The sequence below is a fragment of the Salmo salar genome, chromosome ssa04, assembly GCF_905237065.1.
Source record: "Salmo salar chromosome ssa04, Ssal_v3.1, whole genome shotgun sequence".
In the NCBI taxonomy this organism is placed as follows: domain Eukaryota; kingdom Metazoa; phylum Chordata; class Actinopteri; order Salmoniformes; family Salmonidae; genus Salmo; species Salmo salar.
This window is the reverse complement of record NC_059445.1, coordinates 29,129,752-29,149,654: the sequence shown is the minus strand read 5'-3', so window position 1 is coordinate 29,149,654 and position 19,903 is coordinate 29,129,752. Positions and strand designations below refer to the sequence as shown.

At 45.5% G+C, this 19,903-nt stretch overlaps 1 protein-coding gene across 1 annotated transcript in view; it reads right to left on the bottom strand.

The window, feature by feature from the left end:
- The window catches only part of si:ch211-197n1.2 (EF-hand calcium-binding domain-containing protein 6), an 87,232-nt gene that overhangs the window by 17,898 nt on the left and 49,431 nt on the right, over positions 1-19,903 (bottom strand). The window contains exon 13 of the mRNA XM_014195541.2: positions 2,521-2,656. Coding sequence (XP_014051016.1) covers positions 2,521-2,656 — 136 coding nt within the window. The remainder of the gene's footprint in view (positions 1-2,520; positions 2,657-19,903) is intronic.

Here is a 19,903-nt window from a genome sequence, read left to right as displayed (position 1 = left end):
CCCTTCACAGCTCCGTAGGCAATCACCATGGTCTTGTAGCGGATGCGAGCTTCAACTGGAAGCCAGTGGAGAGAGCGGAGGAGCGGGTTGACGTGAGAGAACTTGGGAAGGTTGAACACCAGACGGGCTGCGGCGTTCTGGATGAGTTTAATGGCACAGGCAGGGAGCCCAGCCAACAGCGAGTTGCAGTAATCTAGACGGGAGATGACAAGTGCCTGGATTAGGACCTGCGCCGCTTCCTGTGTGAGGCAGGGTCGTACTCTGCGAATGTTGTAGAGCATGAACCTACAGGATCGGGTCACCGCCTTGATGTTAGTGGGGAACGACAGGGTGTTGTCCAGGATCACGGCAAGGTTCTTAGCACTCTGGGAGGAGGACACAAGGGAGTTGTCAACCGTGATGGCGAGATCATGGAACGGGCAGTCCTTCCCCGGGAGGAAGAGCAGCTCCGTCTTGCCGAGGTTCAGCTTGAGGTGGTGATCCGTCATCCACACTGATATGTCTGACAGACATGCAGAGATGCGATTCGCCGCCTGGTTATCAGAAGGGGGAAAGGAGAAGATTAATTGTGTGTCGTCTGCATAGCAATGATAGGAGAGACCATGTGAGGATATGACAGAGCCAAGTGACTTGGTGTATAGCGAGAATAGGAGAGGGCCTAGAACAGAGCCCTGGGGGACACCAGTGGTGAGAGCGCATGGTGCGGAGACAGATTCTCGCCACGCCACCTGGTAGGAGCGACCTGTCAGGTAGGACGCAATCCAAGCGTGGGCCGCGCCGGAGATGCCCAACTCGGAGAGGGTGGAGAGGAGGATCTGATGGTTCACAGTATCAAAGGCAGCAGATAGGTCTAGAAGGATGAGAGCAGAGGAGAGAGAGTTAGCTTTAGCAGTGCGGAGAGCCTCCGTGACACAGAGAAGAGCAGTCTCAGTTGAATGCCCAGTCTTGAAACCTGACTGATTAGGATCAAGAAGGTCATTCTGAGAGAGATAGCAGGAGAGCTGGCCAAGGACGGCACGTTCAAGAGTTTTGGAGAGAAAAGAAAGAAGGGATACTGGTCTGTAGTTGTTGACATCGGAGGGATCGAGTGTAGGTTTTTTCAGAAGGGGTGCAACTCTCGCTCTCTTGAAGACGGAAGGGACGTAGCCAGAGGTCAAGGATGAGTTGATGAGCGAGGTGAGGTAGGGGAGAAGGTCTCCGGAAATGGTCTGGAGAAGAGAGGAGGGGATAGGGTCAAGTGGGCAGGTTGTTGGGCGGCCGGCCGTCACATCTTCTTGCCACAGCTCTCATTGATGTGCCATCCTGGATGAGCTGCACTACCTGAGCCACTTGTGTGGGTTGTAGACTCCGTCTCATGCTACCACTAGAGTGAAAGCACCGCCAGCATTCAAAAGTGACCAAAACATCAGCCAGGAAGCATAGGAACTGAGAAGTGGTCTGTGGTCACCACCTGCAGAACCACTCCTTTATTGGGGGTGTCTTGCTAATTGCCTATAATTTCCACCTGTTGTCTATTCCATTTGCACAACAGCATGTGAAATGTATTGTCAATCAGTGTTGCTTCCTAAGTGGACAGTTTGATTTCACAGAAGTGTGATTGACTTGGAGTTACATTGTGTTGTTTAAGTGTTCCCTTTATTTTTTTGAGCAGTATATTTTATGAACTTCTTATTTTTATCTAAAGAACATTCTTAAGTTTTTGCATAAGAAGTGTTTCGTGAATCTGGGCTCAGGTCGTCAAAATCAATGCGATTCCCTCGATATAAAGTTGTTTTTGACAAAAATGTATCAGTTTGTCACTTTCACGAGGTTGGAGTAATAACATGTTCAACTACCTAAGAGATAGGCTTGAATCTAGGTTGGACCTTTTAGATTTTGAGCAAAATAACTAGGGAAGAATTTTTCACTTCACTCATTGAGTTTAAGACAAGGGTTTAGCTATCTTGGAATTAAGAACAAATCTAAAAACGTTATTTTCAAGAATCTAAGGAGAACATAAGAAATAGCGCAAGAATATTTACAATAACTTTTTTAAGGAATAGCAACTTTGCTTAACTTTCTTCTTAAGTCTATAGTTAAGGAAAAAATGGCAGTTAAGAAGAAATTTCTTCTTAAAAAGGTTTTGTGAATCTGGGCCCAGATTTCAATGCAATTGAACCATTATGGGAGATTCTGGAGCAGTGCCTGAGACAGCGTTTTCCACCACCATCAACAAAACACCAAATTATGGAATTTCTTGTGGAAGAATGGTGTTGCGTCCCTCCAATAGAGTTCCAGAATCTATCCTAAAGTGTATTGAATCTGTTCTGGTAGCTCGTGGTGGCCCAACACCCTATTAAGACGCTTTATGTTGGTGTTTCCTTTATCTTGGTAGTTACCTGTACATTGTTTTGTCACAAACTAAAATTAGGCGAAGATGATAGAACTTTAGGAACTAGATAATGGCGGCGCTATTTCTACATAAAGTATTGCGCCCTTAATATGCAAAACATAATAAGATATGAGGAAAAGTCAATATACCTGTGCCACACTCCGTCCCCGTCCCAGAATCCCACTCTCCTCATTCACGAGTTGCACGTTCAGCCCCTCCTGTTCTTCGTTTGTACGCCCCAAATATCCAGCAGGACTTGCCTCGAAAAGACTGGGAACTCCTCTCCTGGAATTCAATTAACAGAGAGATTATTTCAGTCTCAATTGCACTGTTTTGTGCTCTGGGAGATTTTGCTCACTTGAAAAGTTCGCTTGAAGAATGTCTTAAAGGGCAGGAGAATATACTAGTGCAGTGAGTCTCTTAATAAAAGCAGGGGTTGCTTTGTGTCGGGGTCCCCAAGCCTGCACCTTTTCTACACATATGCTTCAGTGGCCCAACGAGGCACATACGCAAAGCGACAACACGAATCAGGGAAACGCTTTGAGGCAGTCTGAAAGGACGTGTGATGTGGTCAAACAGTTTGAGGGCACCTGACAAACTTGACATGCCAGTCAACCCTGTAAGGGAGCCAAAAGAAAGGGCAGACAAAAACCACTGGTCCTAATTTGCTCCCTGTCCGCTTGGCTGGACTCATGAGGGGCCGGGCTGGTGTGTCCTTCCAGCCACCCCTGCCGCCCTGCTTTTGTCTGGAGAAATGGTCCAGCCACTCCTCTGCCTTTAGCTCCTTTGGCTGTGGGCCGGGGCCAGTGTCAGAGCCAGTGTTGGGGACGACTGTAGGTTTTAAAGGTCACGCGCCAGAGGTCACAATCAGGAGACCAATTGGGACAAAACCAATCAGGCGTAAAAAACTAAGCTGAAATATGAGCTGACAGGCTAGTTGGGTTGAGGACTTTATCACAAGTAACTGAATGATTGGATCAATAACCTGTGTGTGTGTGTGTGTGTGTGTGTGTGTGTGTGTGTGTGTGTGTGTGTGTGTGTGTGTGTGTGTGTGTGTGTGTGCATCTTTATTGTTTAAAGTGTGGTGAGGGGGACATTCTTTACACCAACATGGGGCCATGTGTGACACTCCCACTAAACTACAGATCTGAAGCAGAGGCTGGAAATGTACAAAAGCCAATCCACTATTTCATTCTACCAGATCAGGGTTGAAATGAATTGGTTTTCTTTAAAATAATTTAGGTACGCTTGATTTAACTTTATCAATAGAAAAGTCCTGAAAGTGCAAACCCAGTGCGCCGGGTAGGCCAAATCAAGCGCACCTAAAGTATTTACTAGACTATTTCATCCCAGATCTGCATTCCACTCACACTATGGCTCCACACAACTACAGACATATCCAAGCTAGCACATAACATTCTGAGAACCATATATTTCTTTCAAGCTTGGTGAGAATTCACAGAACATTATTAAGAACCAACATTCTTGGTACTTCAGCATAGCGTTTCCTATAGGTTTCCTCATGGTTCTACTTAGTCATGTTCTCAAATTTTTACAGAGCGTTAAGAAAACTTTCCATAAACCCACAAGAAAACTTTTGTAACGTTCAGAGGACGTTCTATGAATGCTATTTAACCTAAGGGTGAATGCAAAAAAATACCCATAAAAATCTGTCAGTTTAAGCTAGAGATATGTTTTTTTGCATTACATGTAGCACTTTCGCATTTGCGGTGAAAGGTGACAGAGCTAGAACCGTGTTTGTCAGACCATGAGACATCCCGGAAATCGTCTGTAGCGTCCAAACGGTTTTGCCTACTATTACCCCTCTATGTAAAGATAGATGGTGTCAACGTTTTGCTCTTCGACCCCCACAAGTATCTTAGGACTCATCTGAAGTCAGTACAGCCAATATTCCAACTTCTCTCTGTAGTGTCTGAACAGTTTGGGCTACACACTAATATGACCCCTCTGTGGTAAGGTGAGACTCCCACAAACTCATGCATGTTTTGTTCTAGGATGTCCACAGGGCTCACAAGACTTGTCTGAGGGTCCCCCGGTACCAGTTGAAAAAAATGAATTAACAAACTGTATATATGGACACTGTTTAGTCCCAAAAATAAGGGGTTAAATACATTTTTTTTTTTTTTTTCCTGATCTTTCTTAAACTTCAGAACAAACTTTCTTTTGATGTTTTTGTTCCATGTTGTGAATATGTTATTCAATGTGTTTGTATGGGTTAATAGCAGTAAGGACAAAAATACTTTTTAAATCAAATAATTTGTTTAGATATTTTTATTTATACCTCAAGGGGTCTTAAACTAAAAATCTAATAGCTAAAGGATCCTTCTTAAAACAATTCAATTTAGCTTAGTATAACCCTCCCCCAGCTTAGACAGGGCTTAGACTTGGGGTTAAAAACAAATACATACCTTCCATTCAACAAAACTCTCTCTGTCCTCTATCTTGTTAAGTGTGTTCAGGTGTGTTGTCTGCACCCACTAATTGGCCACACCTGATCTTAATGAGTGTTTGTTTCCTTTGAAATAGGGTCTGTCTGAATAGTCTAAAATGAACAGCTTTATATGCGTAAAATACATAGCATGCTGGCTCCATCCTGTTGGTGCAGTGGACTAATTCCATGGATAGGGAACAGAAGATTATAGATTTGAATCCCACTGATGTCGTTTCAAAATAAAAAAATCTATGTGTTTGCATGATTAATGCCTAAGGAAATGAATTTCCACATATCCTATCTGTGCTTGGAGTTCAAAAAAGTGAACACAAAATAAGCTAGCAGTGTTATTAAAGGTATTATTGAAACATTCATTCAGTTTTAAGGAAGTTATTAAGAAACCTCCAAATAACCTATAATCTTCATTCTCAGAGCTTTAATAAAACATCCCAGGAAAACGTTCAAGGAACCAGAGTAAAATGAATGCAGAACCCCCCTGCAACCTAAAAATAGATTTTCCCAGAACAGGCAAAACTTTCACCACTGTTCTCAGAACGTTTGGAATACATTTTACCGGTCAGGAAATGTATGGCTTCATTCCCATAACCTATGTCAAACCAAAAACACACGATCTAACAACTTCCAAGAAGCCAAATGTGCTAACTGGGATCTTACTCTTACACTAAATGTTATGAAAATTCAAATGTGGGGATGTGCAGAATCTATGAGACTATAGGCATCAAAACATCCAAGAGGATCATAATGGAACCTTCCTGGACTATGATCAATTTCCACCATGGCACCCCTCCACTAGCTTGAACCAGAAAATGGCTGCTCATTTTTCAACTCCAGGTGAGCGTAAATGGATGCGATTCGGAACCAGAAAGAAGGAGAAGAATCGTTCTCGGCGCGTCTGCCTTCTTCCCCTGCGTCCGGACTTAAGACCTTCAAATCGCTTGGAGCCCCTGACCTAGCTGTCTTCTGCCGGGGACTTGGGTGTTCCCTCCATGGCTGTGGATGCCCCTCCAGCTACCGCTCCCTGTCCTAGTCAATCAACTGCCTGGGCACATCCTGGACCACCGCGGCCCCCTTCCGCTGGGCCTTGCTCTCTGGATCAGACCTCTGTCCCTTTGCCTGTTGTGGCCTGCATGCAGCCGGTGTCTCAGCAGCCCTCTTCTCAGGTGAGTTCTGTGGATCTGACCTCGCAATCTACTTCGAGACACGGCAGAGGCCGGATCATTCTATCTTAGCACACTCTGCCAACCCGGATGTCCTAGCCGTGTCTGAATCCTGGCTTAGGAAGACCACCAATAACCCTGAAATTTCCATCCCTAACTATAACATTTTGCGACAAGATAGAACTGCCAAAGGGGGCGGGGTTGCAATCTACTGTAGAGATAGCCTGCAGAGTTCTGTCTTACTATCCAGGTCTGTACCCAAACAATTCGAGATTCTACTTCAAAAATCCACCTTTCCAGAAACAGGTCTCTCACTGTTGCCGCTTGCTATAGACCACCCTCTGCCCCCAGCTGTGCTCTGGACACCATATGTGAACTGATTGCCCCCCATCAATCTCTGGGCTGGGGCTGCTAGGTGACGTAAACTGGGACATGCTTACCACCCCGGCCATCCTACAATCTAAGCTTGATGCCCTCAATCTCACACAAATTATCAATGAACGTACCAGGTACAACCCCAAAGCTGTAAACACGGGCACCCTCATAGATATCATCCTAACCAACTTGCCCTCCAAATACACCTCTGCTGTTTTCAAACAAGATCTCAGCGACCACTGCCTCATTGCCTGCATCCGTAATGGGTCTGCGGTCAAACGACCACCCCTCATCGCTGTCAAATGCTCCCTAAAACACTTCAGCGAGCAGGCCATTCTAATCGACCTGGCCCGGGTATCCTGGAAGGATATTGACCTCATCCCGTCAGTAGAGGATGCCTGGTTGTTCTTTAAAAGTGCCTTCCTCACCATCTTAAATAAGCATGCCCCATACAATTTTTTTTAACCCGGAACAGATATAGCCCTTGGTTCTCTCCAGACCTGACTGCCCTTGATCAGCACAAAAACATCCTGTGGTGTTCTGCATTAGCATCGAATAGCCCCCGTGATATGCAACTTTTCAGGGAAGTTAGGAACAAATATACACAGGCAGTTAGGAAAGCTAAGGCCAGTTTTTCAAGCAGAAATTTGCATCCTGTAGCACAAACTCAAAAAGGTTCTGGGACACTGTAAAGTCCATGGAGAATAAGAGCACCTCCTCCCAGCTGCCCACTGCACTGAGGCTAGGAAACACTGTCACCACCGATAAATCCACTATAATTGAGAATTTCATTAAGCATTTTTCTACGGCTGGCCATGCTTTCCACCTGGCTACCCCTACCCCGGTCAACAGCCCTCCACCCCCCACAGCAACTCGCCCAAGCCTCCCCCATTTCTTCTTCAACCAAATCCAGATAGCTGATGTTTTGAAAGAGCTGCAAAATCTGAACCCCTACAAATCAGCCGGGCTAGACAATCTGGACCCTCTCTTTCTAAAATTATTTGCCGAAATTGTTGCAACCCCTATTACTAGCCTGTTCAAACTCTCTTTCGTATCGTCTGAGATTCCCATAGATTGGAAAGCTGCCGCGGTCATCCCCCTCTTCAAAGGGGGAGACACTCTAGACCCAAACTTCTACAGACCTATATCTATCCTACCCTGCCTTTCTAAGGTCTTCGAAAAGCCAAGTTAACAAATAGAATACTGACCATTTCGAATCCCACCGTACCTTCTCCGCTATGCAATCTGGTTTCAGAGCTGGTCATGGGTGCACCTCAGCCACACTCAAGGTCCTAAACGATATCATAATCGCCATCGATAAGAGACAATACTGTGCAGCCGTATTCATCGACCTGGCCAAGGCTTTCGACTCTGTCAATCACAGCATTGTTATCGGGCAGACCCAACAGCCTTGGTTTCTCAAATGATTGCCTCGCCTGGTTCACCAACTATTTCTCTCATAGAGTTCAGTGTGTCAAATCGGAGGGCCTATTGTCTGGACCTCTAGCAGTCTCTATGGGGGTGCCACAGGGTTCAATTCCCGGGGCGACTCTCTACTCTGTATTCATCAATGATGTGGCTCTTGCTGCTGGTGATTCTTTGATCCACCTCTATGCAGACAACACCATTCTGTATACCTCTGGCCCTTCTTTGGACACTGTGTTAACTAACCTCCAGACGAGCTTCATTGCAATACAACTCTCCTTCCATGGCCTCCAACTGCTCTTAAATGCAAGTAAAACTAAATGCATGCTCTTCAACCGATCGCTGCCCGAACCCGCCCGCCCGTCCAGCATCACTGCTCTGGACGCTTCTGACTTAGAATATGTGGACAACTACAAATACCGAGGTGTCTGGTTAGACTGTAAACTCTCCTTCCAGACTCACATTAAACATCTCCAATCCAAAATTAAATCTAGAATCGGCTTCCTATTTCGCAACAAAGCATCCTTCACTCATGCTGCCAAACATACCCTCGTAAAACTGACCATCCTACCGATCCTCGACTTCGGCGATGTCATTTACAAAATAGCCTCCAACACTCTACTCAATTGGATGCAGTCTATTCCAGTGCCATTCGTTTTGTCACCAAAGCCCCATATACTACCCACCACTGCAACCTGAATGCTCTCGTTGGCTGGCCCTCGCTTTCTTACTCGTCACCAAACTCACTGGCTCCAGGTCATCTACAAGTCTCTGCTAGGTAAAGCCCCACCTTATCTTAGCTCACTGGTCACCATAGCAGCACCCACCCGTAGCACGCGCTCCAGCAGGTATATCTCACTGGTCACCCCCAAAGCCAATTCTTCCTTTAGCCGCCACTCCTTCCAGTTCTCTGCTGCCAATGACTGGAACGAACTGCAAAAATCACTCAAGTTGGAGACTCTTATCTCCCTCACAAGCTTTAAGCACCAGTTGTCAGAGCAGCTCACAGATCACTGCACCTGTACATAGCCCATCTGTAAATATCCCATCCAACTACCTCATCCCCATACATTTTCCATTTCCATTTTAGTAATTTAGCAGACGCTCTTATCCAGAGCGACTTAAAATAGTGAATGCATACATTTCATACATTTTTTTTTCTCCGTACTGGTCCTCCGTGGGATTTATTTATTTATTTATCTTGCTCTTTTGCACCCCAGTATCTCTACTTGCACATTCATCTTCTGCACATTCTACCATTCCGGTGTTTAATTGCTATATTGTAATTACTTCACCACTATGGCCTATTTATTGCCTTTACCTCCCTTATCCTACCTCATTTGCACATGCTGTATATAGACTTTTTCTACTGCATTATTGATTGTATGTTTGTTTATTCCATGTGTAACTCTGTGTTGTTGTATGTGTCGAACTGCTTTGCTTTATCTTGGCCAGGTCGCAGTTGCAAATGAGAATTTGTTCTCAACTAGCCTACCTGGTTAAATAAAGGTGAAATAAAAAATATAAAAATAAAATAGTGAGGAGGTCAAAGACCTGGCCATGTGGTGCCAGGACAACAACCTCTCCCTCAACATGATCAAGACAAAGGAGATGATCGTGGACTACAGAAAAAGGAGGGCCGGGCACGCCCCCATTCTCATCGACGGGGCTGTAGTGGAGCAGGTTGAGAGCTTCAACTTCCTTGGTGTCCACATCACCAACGAACTGTCATGGTCAAAACACACTAAGACAGTTGTGAGGAGGGCACAACAATGCCTATTCCCCCTCCGGAGACATTTGGTATTGGTCCTCAGATCCTCAAAACGTTCTTCAGCTGCACCATCGAGAGCATCCTGACTGGATGCATCACCGCCTGGTATAGCAATTGCTCGGCCTCCGACCACAAAGGGCTACAGAGTGTAGTGCGTATGGCTCAGTACATCACTGGGGCCAAGCTTCCTGCCATCCAGGACCTCTATATGTCAGAGGAAGGCCCTAAAAATTGCCAAAGACTTCAGTCACCCTAGACATAGACTGTTCTCTCTGCTACCACACGGCAAGCGGTACTGGAGCGCCAAGTCTAGGTCCAAAATACTTTTTAACAGCTTCTACCTCTAAGCCATAAGACTCCTGAACAGCTAAACAAATGGCTACAACTAACCCCCATTTACCTGTTGTTTCATGACAACTCTCGCAGCCTGTAATGGTTTTGCTAAGTAATAAAAACTTTAAACAAACAAACAGTGTAACACAACACGCTCAGCGAAACTGCCCTGCCGCCATCTTTGTGTTCCGGAACTCCAATTTGAGCAGCAGCAGCTGAAAAATGAGCTCCTACAAATATTGAAATTTACATGGTTTTTAGAGTGAAGTACATCGGAAAAAAGCAAAAGAAAACTGCAAGACTGAATAGGAGAAAAAACAAGCAACAAACAAAGAAGATAGGCTTTTGAAAAATAACTATTTTTCATAAAATTGTAGTTATCTTAGCTAGCTGAATTGTTTACCAGTTGCTAAGCAGTTGCTAGGGACTCTTTTGGAAGAAGCTACCTAGCTAACGAAGAACAACAAAGAATATCTAGTTAACAGAAGAAAAGAAAGAGAAAATCAGGACAGAAGAAAAAGGATATCAAAGTGAAACAGTTCTCTAAAGACACAAGAGACAATAATACAAGAAACAACACTTCTGTAGCTTGTCAACTATGTGTCTGTCTATCCCTGTTCTCTCCTCTCTGCACAGGCCATAGAAACGCTTCACACCGCGTGGCCGCTGCCACTCTAACCTGGTGGTCCCAGCGCGCACGACCCACGTGGAGTTCCAGGTCTCCGGCAGCCTCTGGAACTGCCGGTCTGCAGCCAACAGGGCTGAGTTCATCTCAGCCTATGCTACCCTCCAGTCCCTAGACTTCCTGGCGCTGACGGAAACATGGATTACCACAGATAACACTGCTACTCCTACTGCTCTCTCTTCGTCTGCCCACGTGTTCTCGCATACCCCTAGAGCATCGAGCCAGCGGGGTGGTGGCACTGGAATCCTCATCTCTCCCAAGTGGACATTCTCTCTTTCTCCCCTGACCCATCTGTCTATCTCCTCATTTGAATTCCATGCTGTCACAGTTACCAGCCCTTTCAAGCTTAACATCCTTATCATTTATCGCCCTCCAGGTTCCCTTGGAGAGTTCATCAATGAGCTTGACGCCTTGATAAGTTCCTTTCCTGAGGATGGCTCACCTCTCACAGTTCTGGGTGACTTTAACCTCCCCACGTCTACCTTTGACTCATTCCTCTCTGCCTCCTTCTTTCCACTCCTCTCCTCTTTTGACCTCACCCTCTCACCTTCCCCCCCTACTCACAAGGCAGGCAATACGCTTGACCTCATCTTTACTAGATGCTGTTCTTCCACTAATCTCATTGCAACTCCCCTCCAAATCTCCGACCACTACCTTGTATCCTTTTCCCTCTTGCTCTCATCCAACACTTCTCACTCTGCCCCTACTCGGATGGTATTGCGCCGTGCCAACCTTCGCTCTCTCTCTCCCGCTACTCTCTCCTCTTCCATCCTATCATCTCTTCCCTCTGCTCAAACCTTCTCCAACCTATCTCCTGATTCTGCCTCCTCAACCCTCCTCTCCTCCCTTTCTGCATCCTTTGATTTTCTCTGTCCCCTATCCTCCAGGCCGGCTCGGTCCTCCCCTCCTGCTCCGTGGCTCGACGACTCACTACGAGCTCACAGAACAGGGCTCCGGGCAGCCGAGCGGAAATGGAGGAAAACTCGCCTCCCTGCGGACCTGGCATCCTTTCACTCCCTCCTCTCTACATTCTCCTCTTCTGTCTCTGCTGCTAAAGCCACTTTCTACCACTCTAAATTCCAAGCATCTGCCTCTAACCCTAGGAAGCTCTTTGCTACCTTCTCCTCCCTCCTGAATCCTCCTCCCCCTCCCCCCCCCTCCTCCCTCTCTGCGGATGACTTCGTCAACCATTTTGAAAAGAAGGTTGACGATATCCGATCCTCGTTTGCTAAGTCAAACGACACCGCTGGTCCTGCTCACACTGCCCTACCCTGTGCTTTGACCTCTTTCTCCCCTCTCTCTCCAGATGAAATCTCGCGTCTTGTGACGGCCGGCCGCCCAACAACCTGCCCACTTGACCCTATCCCCTCCTCTCTTCTCCAGACCATTTCCGGAGACCTTCTCCCCTTCCTCACCTCGCTCATCAACTCATCCTTGACCGCTGGCTACGTCCCTTCCGTCTTCAAGAGAGCGAGAGTTGCACCCCTTCTGAAAAAACCTACACTCGATCCCTCCGATGTCAACAACTACAGACCAGTATCCCTTCTTTCTTTTCTCTCCAAAACTCTTGAACGTGCCGTCCTTGGCCAGCTCTCCTGCTATCTCTCTCAGAATGACCTTCTTGATCCTAATCAGTCAGGTTTCAAGACTGGGCATTCAACTGAGACTGCTCTTCTCTGTGTCACGGAGGCCCTCTGCACTGCTAAAGCTAACTCTCTCTCCTCTGCTCTCATCCTTCTAGACCTATCTGCTGCCTTTGATACTGTGAACCATCAGATCCTCCTCTCCACCCTCTCCGAGTTGGGCATCTCCGGCGCGGCCCACGCTTGGATTGCGTCCCTACCTGACAGGTCGCTCCTACCAGGTGGCGTGGCGAGAATCTGTCTCCGCACCATGCGCTCTCACCACTGGTGTCCCCCAGGGCTCTGTTCTAGGCCCTCTCCTATTCTCGCTATACACCAAGTCACTTGGCTCTGTCATATCCTCACATGGTCTCTCCTATCATTGCTATGCAGACGACACACAATTAATCTTCTCCTTTCCCCCTTCTGATAACCAGGCGGCGAATCGCATCTCTGCATGTCTGTCAGACATATCAGTGTGGATGACGGATCACCAGCTCAAGCTGAACCTCGGCAAGACGGAGCTGCTCTTCCTCCCGGGGAAGGACTGCCCGTTCCATGATCTCGCCATCACGGTTGACAACTCCCTTGTGTCCTCCTCCCAGAGTGCTAAGAACCTTGGCGTGATCCTGGACAACACCCTGTCGTTCTCCACTAACATCAAGGCGGTGACCCGATCCTGTAGGTTCATGCTCTACAACATTCGCAGAGTACGACCCTGCCTCACACAGGAAGCGGCGCAGGTCCTAATCCAGGCACTTGTCATCTCCCGTCTGGATTACTGCAACTCGCTGTTGGCTGGGCTCCCTGCCTGTGCCATTAAACCCCTACAACTCATCCAGAACGCCGCAGCCCGTCTGGTGTTCAACCTTCCCAAGTTCTCTCACGTCACCCCGCTCCTCCGCTCTCTCCACTGGCTTCCAGTTGAAGCTCGCATCCGCTACAAGACCATGGTGATTGCCTACGGAGCTGTGAAGGGAACGGCACCTCCATACCTTCAGGCTCTGATCAGGCCCTACACCCAAACAAGGGCACTGCGTTCATCCACCTCTGGCCTGCTGGCCCCCCTACCTCTGAGGAAGCACAGTTCCCGCTCAGCCCAGTCAAAACTGTTCGCTGCTCAGGCACCCCAATGGTGGAACAAGCTCCCTCACGACGCCAGGACAGCGGAGTCAATCACCACCTTCCAGAGACACCTGAAACCCCACCTCTTTAACCTGTTAGGGCTAGGGGGCAGTATTGACACGGCTGGATAAAAAAACATACCCGATTTAATCTGGTTACCACTCCTACCCAGTAACTAGAATATGCATATACTTATTACATATGGATAGAAAACACCGTACATTTTCTAAAACTGTTTGAATGGTGTCTGTGAGTATAACAGAACTCATTTGGCAGGCAAAGCCCTGAGACATTTTCTGACAGGAAGTGGATACCTGATGTGTTGTATTACCTTTAAACCTATCCCATTGAAAAACACAGGGGCTGAGGAATATTTTGGCACTTCCTATTGCTTCCACTAGATGTCACCAGCCTTTACAAAGTGTTTTGAGTCTTCTGGAGGGAGATCTGACCGAACAAGAGCCATGGAACGATGATGGCCCATTAGACACCTGGCGCGAGTTCATGTTGGGTACCCTCGTTCCAATACGTTATAAAAGAGTATGCATTCGTCCACCTTGAATATTATTCATGTTCTGGTTAAAAAAGGCCCTAATGATTTATGCTATACAACGTTTGACATGTTTGAACGAACGTAAATATATTTTTTCCCCTCGTTCCTGACGAGAAGTCCGGCTGGCTTAGATCATGTGCTAACAAGACGGAGATTTTTGGACATAAATGATGAGCTTTTTTGAACAAAACTACATTCGTTATGGACCTGTGATACCTGGAAGTGACATCTGATGAAGAGAATCAAAGGTAATGGATTATTTACATAGTATTTTCGATTTTAGATCTCCCCAACATGACGTCTAGTCTGTATCGCAACGCGTATTTTTCTGGGCGCAGTGCTCAGATTATTGCAAAGTGTGATTTCCCAGTAAGGTTATTTTTAAATCTGGCAAGTTGATTGCGTTCAAGAGATGTAAATCTATAATTCTTTAAATGACAATATAATATTTTACCAATGTTTTCTCATTTTAATTATTTAATTAGTGGTGCTGACTTGACTGCCGGTTATTGGAGGGAAACGATTTCCTCAACATCAATGCCATAGTAAAACACTGTTTTTGGATATAAATATGAACTTGATAGAACTAAAAATGCATGCATTGTCTAACATAATGTCCTAGGAGTGTCATCTGATGGAGATTGTAAAAGGTTAGTGCATCATTTTAGCTGGTTTTATGGTTTTGGTGACCCTGTCTTTGAATTGACAAAACATTACACACAACTCTTGTAAATGTACTGTCCTAACATACTCTAAATTTATGCTTTCACCGTAAAACCTTTTTGAAATCGTAAAACGTGGTTAGATTAAGGAGATGTTTATCTTTCAAAGGGTGTAAAATAGTTGTATGTTTGAAAAATTTGAATTTTGACATTTATTTGGATTCAAATTTGCCGCTCTTGAAATGCACCTGCTGTTGATGGAGTGCACCACGGGTGGCACGCTAGCGTCCCACCTAGCCCATAGAGGTTAAGGAATACCTAGGATAGGATAAAGTAATCCTTCCCCCCCCCCTTAAAAGATTTAGATGCACTATTGTAAAGTGGTTGTTCCACTGGATATCATAAGGTGAATGCACCAATTTGTAAGTCGCTCTGGATAAGAGCGTCTGCTAAATGACTTAAATGTAAATGTAAATGTAATGTAAAATCTTATAAATGCGATGTAATAGCATTACAGATACATGGTTATAAGATCTACAGAAAAGACAGAAACCACATTCCTGTAAATCTTAGAGGAGCTCATGTTAAATACTGTTGAAGTAATATGGCTACAGGTTAATCTTCCTCACTTAAAGCCCATTTTGGTGGGAAGCTGCTATAGACCACCAAATGCTAACAGTCAGCGTCTGGATAACACGTGTGAAATGTTTGATAATGTATGTGATATCAATAGATACGTATATTTTCTGGGTGATTTAAATATTGACTGGCTTTCATCAGGCTGCCCACTCAAGAGAAAGCTTCAAACTGTAACTAGTGCCTGCAACCTACCAGGGTCGTTACAAACAACACATGAATGAAATAATCAACATATATTGATCACATCTTTACTAATGCTGCAGAAATTAGTTTGAAAGCACTATCCAGAGGGCACACATTGCATGTAGTGATCACAATAGTAGCCATATCTAGGAAAACCAAAGTTCCAAAGGCTGGGCCTAATATAGTGAATAAGAGGTCATACAATACGTTTTGTAGTGAGTCTTATGTTGTTGATGTGAAGAATATTTGTTGGTCCATTGTGTGTAATGACGAGCAACCAGACGTTGCACTTGACACATTTATGGATTTGCTTATCCCAGTTACTAATAAGCATGCACCCATTAAGAAAATGACTGTAAAAATGGTTAAATCCCCATGGATTGATGAGGAATTTAAAAATTGTATGGTTGAGAGGGATGAGGCAAAATAAATGGCAAATAGGTCTGGCTGTACAAGCGATTTGCAAACGTACTGCAAATTGAGATATCATGTGACTAAACTTAATAAAAACAAGAAGAAACTACACTATGAAACAAAGATAAATGACATAAATAATAGTAAAAAAACAGACAGCACCATAAATTAAATTTTGGGCAAAAAGGCAAACTCCACTCCATCATTCATTGAATCAGATGGATCATTCATCACAACACCCACGGATATTGTCAACTACTTTAATGATTTATTCATTGGCATAATTAGCAAACTTAAGCATGCTATGCCACCAATAAACGCTGATACTGCACATCCAAGTATATCTGACCAAATTATGAAAGATAAGCTGTCACACCATGATCTGTTTCACCTGTCTTTGTGCTTGTCTCCATCCCTGACTCCAAGCCTGCCTGCCGTCCTGTACCTGCCTGACTCTGACCTGATCACGAACCTCTGCCTGCCCTCGACCTGCCCTTTGCCTGCCCCGTGTTTCTAATAAATCATCTGAGAACTGTACTATCCGCCTCCCGTGTCTGCATCTGGGTCGTGATAAAAGCATTATTATTTAGAATTCTGTTTAGTAAGTGTGGAAGAGGTGAAAAAAATTGTTGTTGTCTATCAACAATGACAAGCCACTGGGGTCTGACAACTTGGATGGAAAATTACTGAGGATAACAGCGGACGATATTGCCACTGCTGCTTGCCATATCGTCAATTTAGGCCTACTAGAAAGTGTGTGCCCTCTGGCCTGGAGGGAAGCAAAAGTTATTTGCCTACCAAAGAATAGTAAAGCCCCCTTTACTTGCTCATAGCTGACCAATCAGCCTGTTACCAATCCTTAGTAAACTCTTTTTTTTGTGTGTTTGACCAGATAGAATGCTATTTTACAGTAAACAAATTGACAAGACTTTCAGCACGCTTACAGGGAAGGACATTCAACAAGCACAGCACTTACACACATTACTGATGATTGGCTGAGAGAAATGGACGATAAAAAGATTGTTGGGGCTGTGTTTTTAGACTTCAGTGCGGCTTTAGACATTATTGATCATAGTCTGTTGCTGGAAAAACGTATGTGTTATGGTTTTACACCCCCTGCTATACTGTGGATAAAGAGTTACCTGTCTAACAGAACACAGAGGGTGTTCTTTAATGGAAGCCTCTCCCAAAAAATCCAGGTAGAATCAGGAATTCTCCAGGGCAGCCCCTTACTTTTTTCAAGCTTTATTAACAACATGACACTGGCTTTGAATTAAGCCAGTGTGTCTATGTGGATGACACTATACACGTCAGCTACTACATCGACTAAAATGACTGCAACACTTAAAAAAGAGCTGCAGTTAGTTTCAGAGTGGGTGGCAAGGAATAAGTTAGTGATAAATATTTCAAAAACTAAAAGTTATGTATTTGGGACAAATCGTTCACAAAACCCTAAACCTCAATAATGTGGAAATTGAGAAAGATGAGGAGACTAAACTGCTTGGTGTAACCCTGGATTGTAAACTATCATGGTCAAAACATATTGATACAACAGTAGCTTGGACTGGGAGAAGTCTGTCCATAATAAAGCACTGCTCTGCATTCTCAACAGCACTATTAACAAGGTAGGTCCTACAGGCCCTAGATTTGTCGCAGCTGGACTACTGTTCAGGCGTGTGGTCAGGTGCCACAAAGAGGGACTTAGGAAAATTGCAATTTGCTCAGAACAGGGCAGCACAGCTAGCCCTTGGATGCACACAGAGAGCTAACGTGCATGTCAATCTCTCCTGGCTCAAAGTGGAGGAGAGATTGACTTCATCACTACTTGTATATGTGAGAGGTATTGACATGTTAAATGCACCAAGATGTCTGTTTAAACTACTGGCATACAACTCGGACACCCCATGCATACCCCACAAGACATGCCACCAGAGGTCTCTTCACAATCCCTAAGTCCAGAACAGACCATGGGAGGTGCACAATACTACATAGAGCCATGACTACATGGAACTCTATTCAACATCAAGTAATTCATGCAAGCAGTAATATTAGATAAAACAACATCTTGTTTATTTTCTTTAAAAAAAGAACCAATTAAAGAGCACTCTCTAGTATAGTCGTAAGAGTGATGTGTTGTGTGCGTCCCAGGATAGGGAGGGATGAGGGACCGAGGGAGAGGTGTGGAGAGTGTGAACAGAAAAGGCTGAGGGTGTTAGGTAACCTTATAACCCCACGGCGGCCATCACAGTGGGGCATCCAGGTCAGACACCAGGGCACCAACAACAGCACAGCAGGACCAGGCAAGAACACAAGTCAGCTCAGACACGCATGCAGGAACGCACACACCCATGTCTCCTGCCGTCACAATACTGCGATAGCCCGCAGAACTAAAGCCTAGACATTATCTTGGTAAGTCAACACAAGTCTTAAGGCATCAGGTTACTAATCAAGTGTGTTTCTGAAGCATCTCTTTTACACAAACACTCGCAAATAGATGTACGCAAACGCAAAACAATCTACACTGCTCAAAAAAATAAAGGGAACACTAAAATAACACATCGTAGATCTGAATGAATGAAATAATCTTATTAAATACTTTTATCTTTACATAGTTGAATGTGTTGACAACAAAATTACACAAAAATAATCAATGGAAATCCAATTTATCAACCCATGGAGGTCTGGATTTGGAGTTACACTCAAAATTAAAGTGGAAAACCACACTACAGGCTGATCCAACTTTGATGTAATGTCCTTAAAACAAGTCAAAATGAGGCTCAGTAGTGTGTGTGGCCTCCACATGCCTGTATGACCTCCCTTCAACGTCTGGGCATGCTCCTGATGAGGTGGCGGATGGTCTCCTGAGGGATCTCCTCCCAGACCTGGACTAAAGCATCCGCCAACTCCTGGACAGTCTGTGGTGCAACGTGGCGTTGGTGGATGGAGCGAGACATGATGTCCCAGATGTGCTCAATTGGATTCATGTCTGGGGAACGGGCGGGCCAGTCCATAGCATCAATGCCTTCCTCTTGCAGGAACTGCTGACACACTCCAGCCACATGAAGTCTAGCATTGTCTTGCATTAGGAGGAACCCAGGGCCAACCGCACCAGCATATGGTCTCACAAGGGGTCTGAGGATCTCATCTCGGTACCTAATGGCAGTCAGGCTACCTCTGGTGAGCACATGGAGGGCTGTGCGACCCCCCAAAGAAATGCCACCCCACACCATGACTGACCCACCGCCAAACCGGTCATGCTGGAGGATGTTGCAGGCAGCAGAATGTTCTCCACGGTGTCTCCAGACTCTGTCACGTCTGTCACATGTGCTCAGTGTTAACCTGCTTTCATCTATGAAGAGCACAGGGCGCCAGTGGCGAATTTGCCAATCTTGGTGTTCTCTGGCAAATGCCAAACGTCCTGCACGGTGTTGGGCTGTAAGCACAACCCCCACCTGTGTACGTCGGGCCCTCATACCACCCTCATGGAGTCTGTTTCTGACCGTTTGAGCACACATGCACATTTGTGGCCTGGAGGAGGTCATTTTGCAGGGCTCTGGCAGTGCTCCTCCTTGCACAAAGGCGGAGGTAGCGGTCCTGCTGCTGGGTTGTTGCCCTCCTACGGCCTCCTCCACGTCTCCTGATGTACTGGCCTGTCTCCTGGTAGCGCCTCCATGCTCTGGACACTACGCTGACAGACACAGCAAACCTTCTTGCCACAGCTCGCATTGATGTGCCATCCTGGATGAGCTGCACTACCTGAGCCACTTGTCTGGGTTGTAGACTCCGTCTCATGCTACCACTAAAGTGAAAGCACCGCCAGCATTCAAAAGTGACCAAAACATCAGCCAGGAAGCATTGGAACTGAGAAGTGGTCTGTGGTTACCACCTGCAGAACCACTCCTTTATTGGGGGTGTCTTGCTAATTGCCTATAATTTCCACCTGTTGTCTATTCCATTTGCACAACAGCATGTGAAATTTATTGTCAATCAGTGTTGCTTCCTAAGTGGACAGTTTGATTTCACAGAAGTGTGATTGACTTGGAGTTACATTGTGTTGTTTAAGTGTTCCCTTTATTTTTTTGAGCAGTATATTTAGCCATTTGCACATTTTTTCT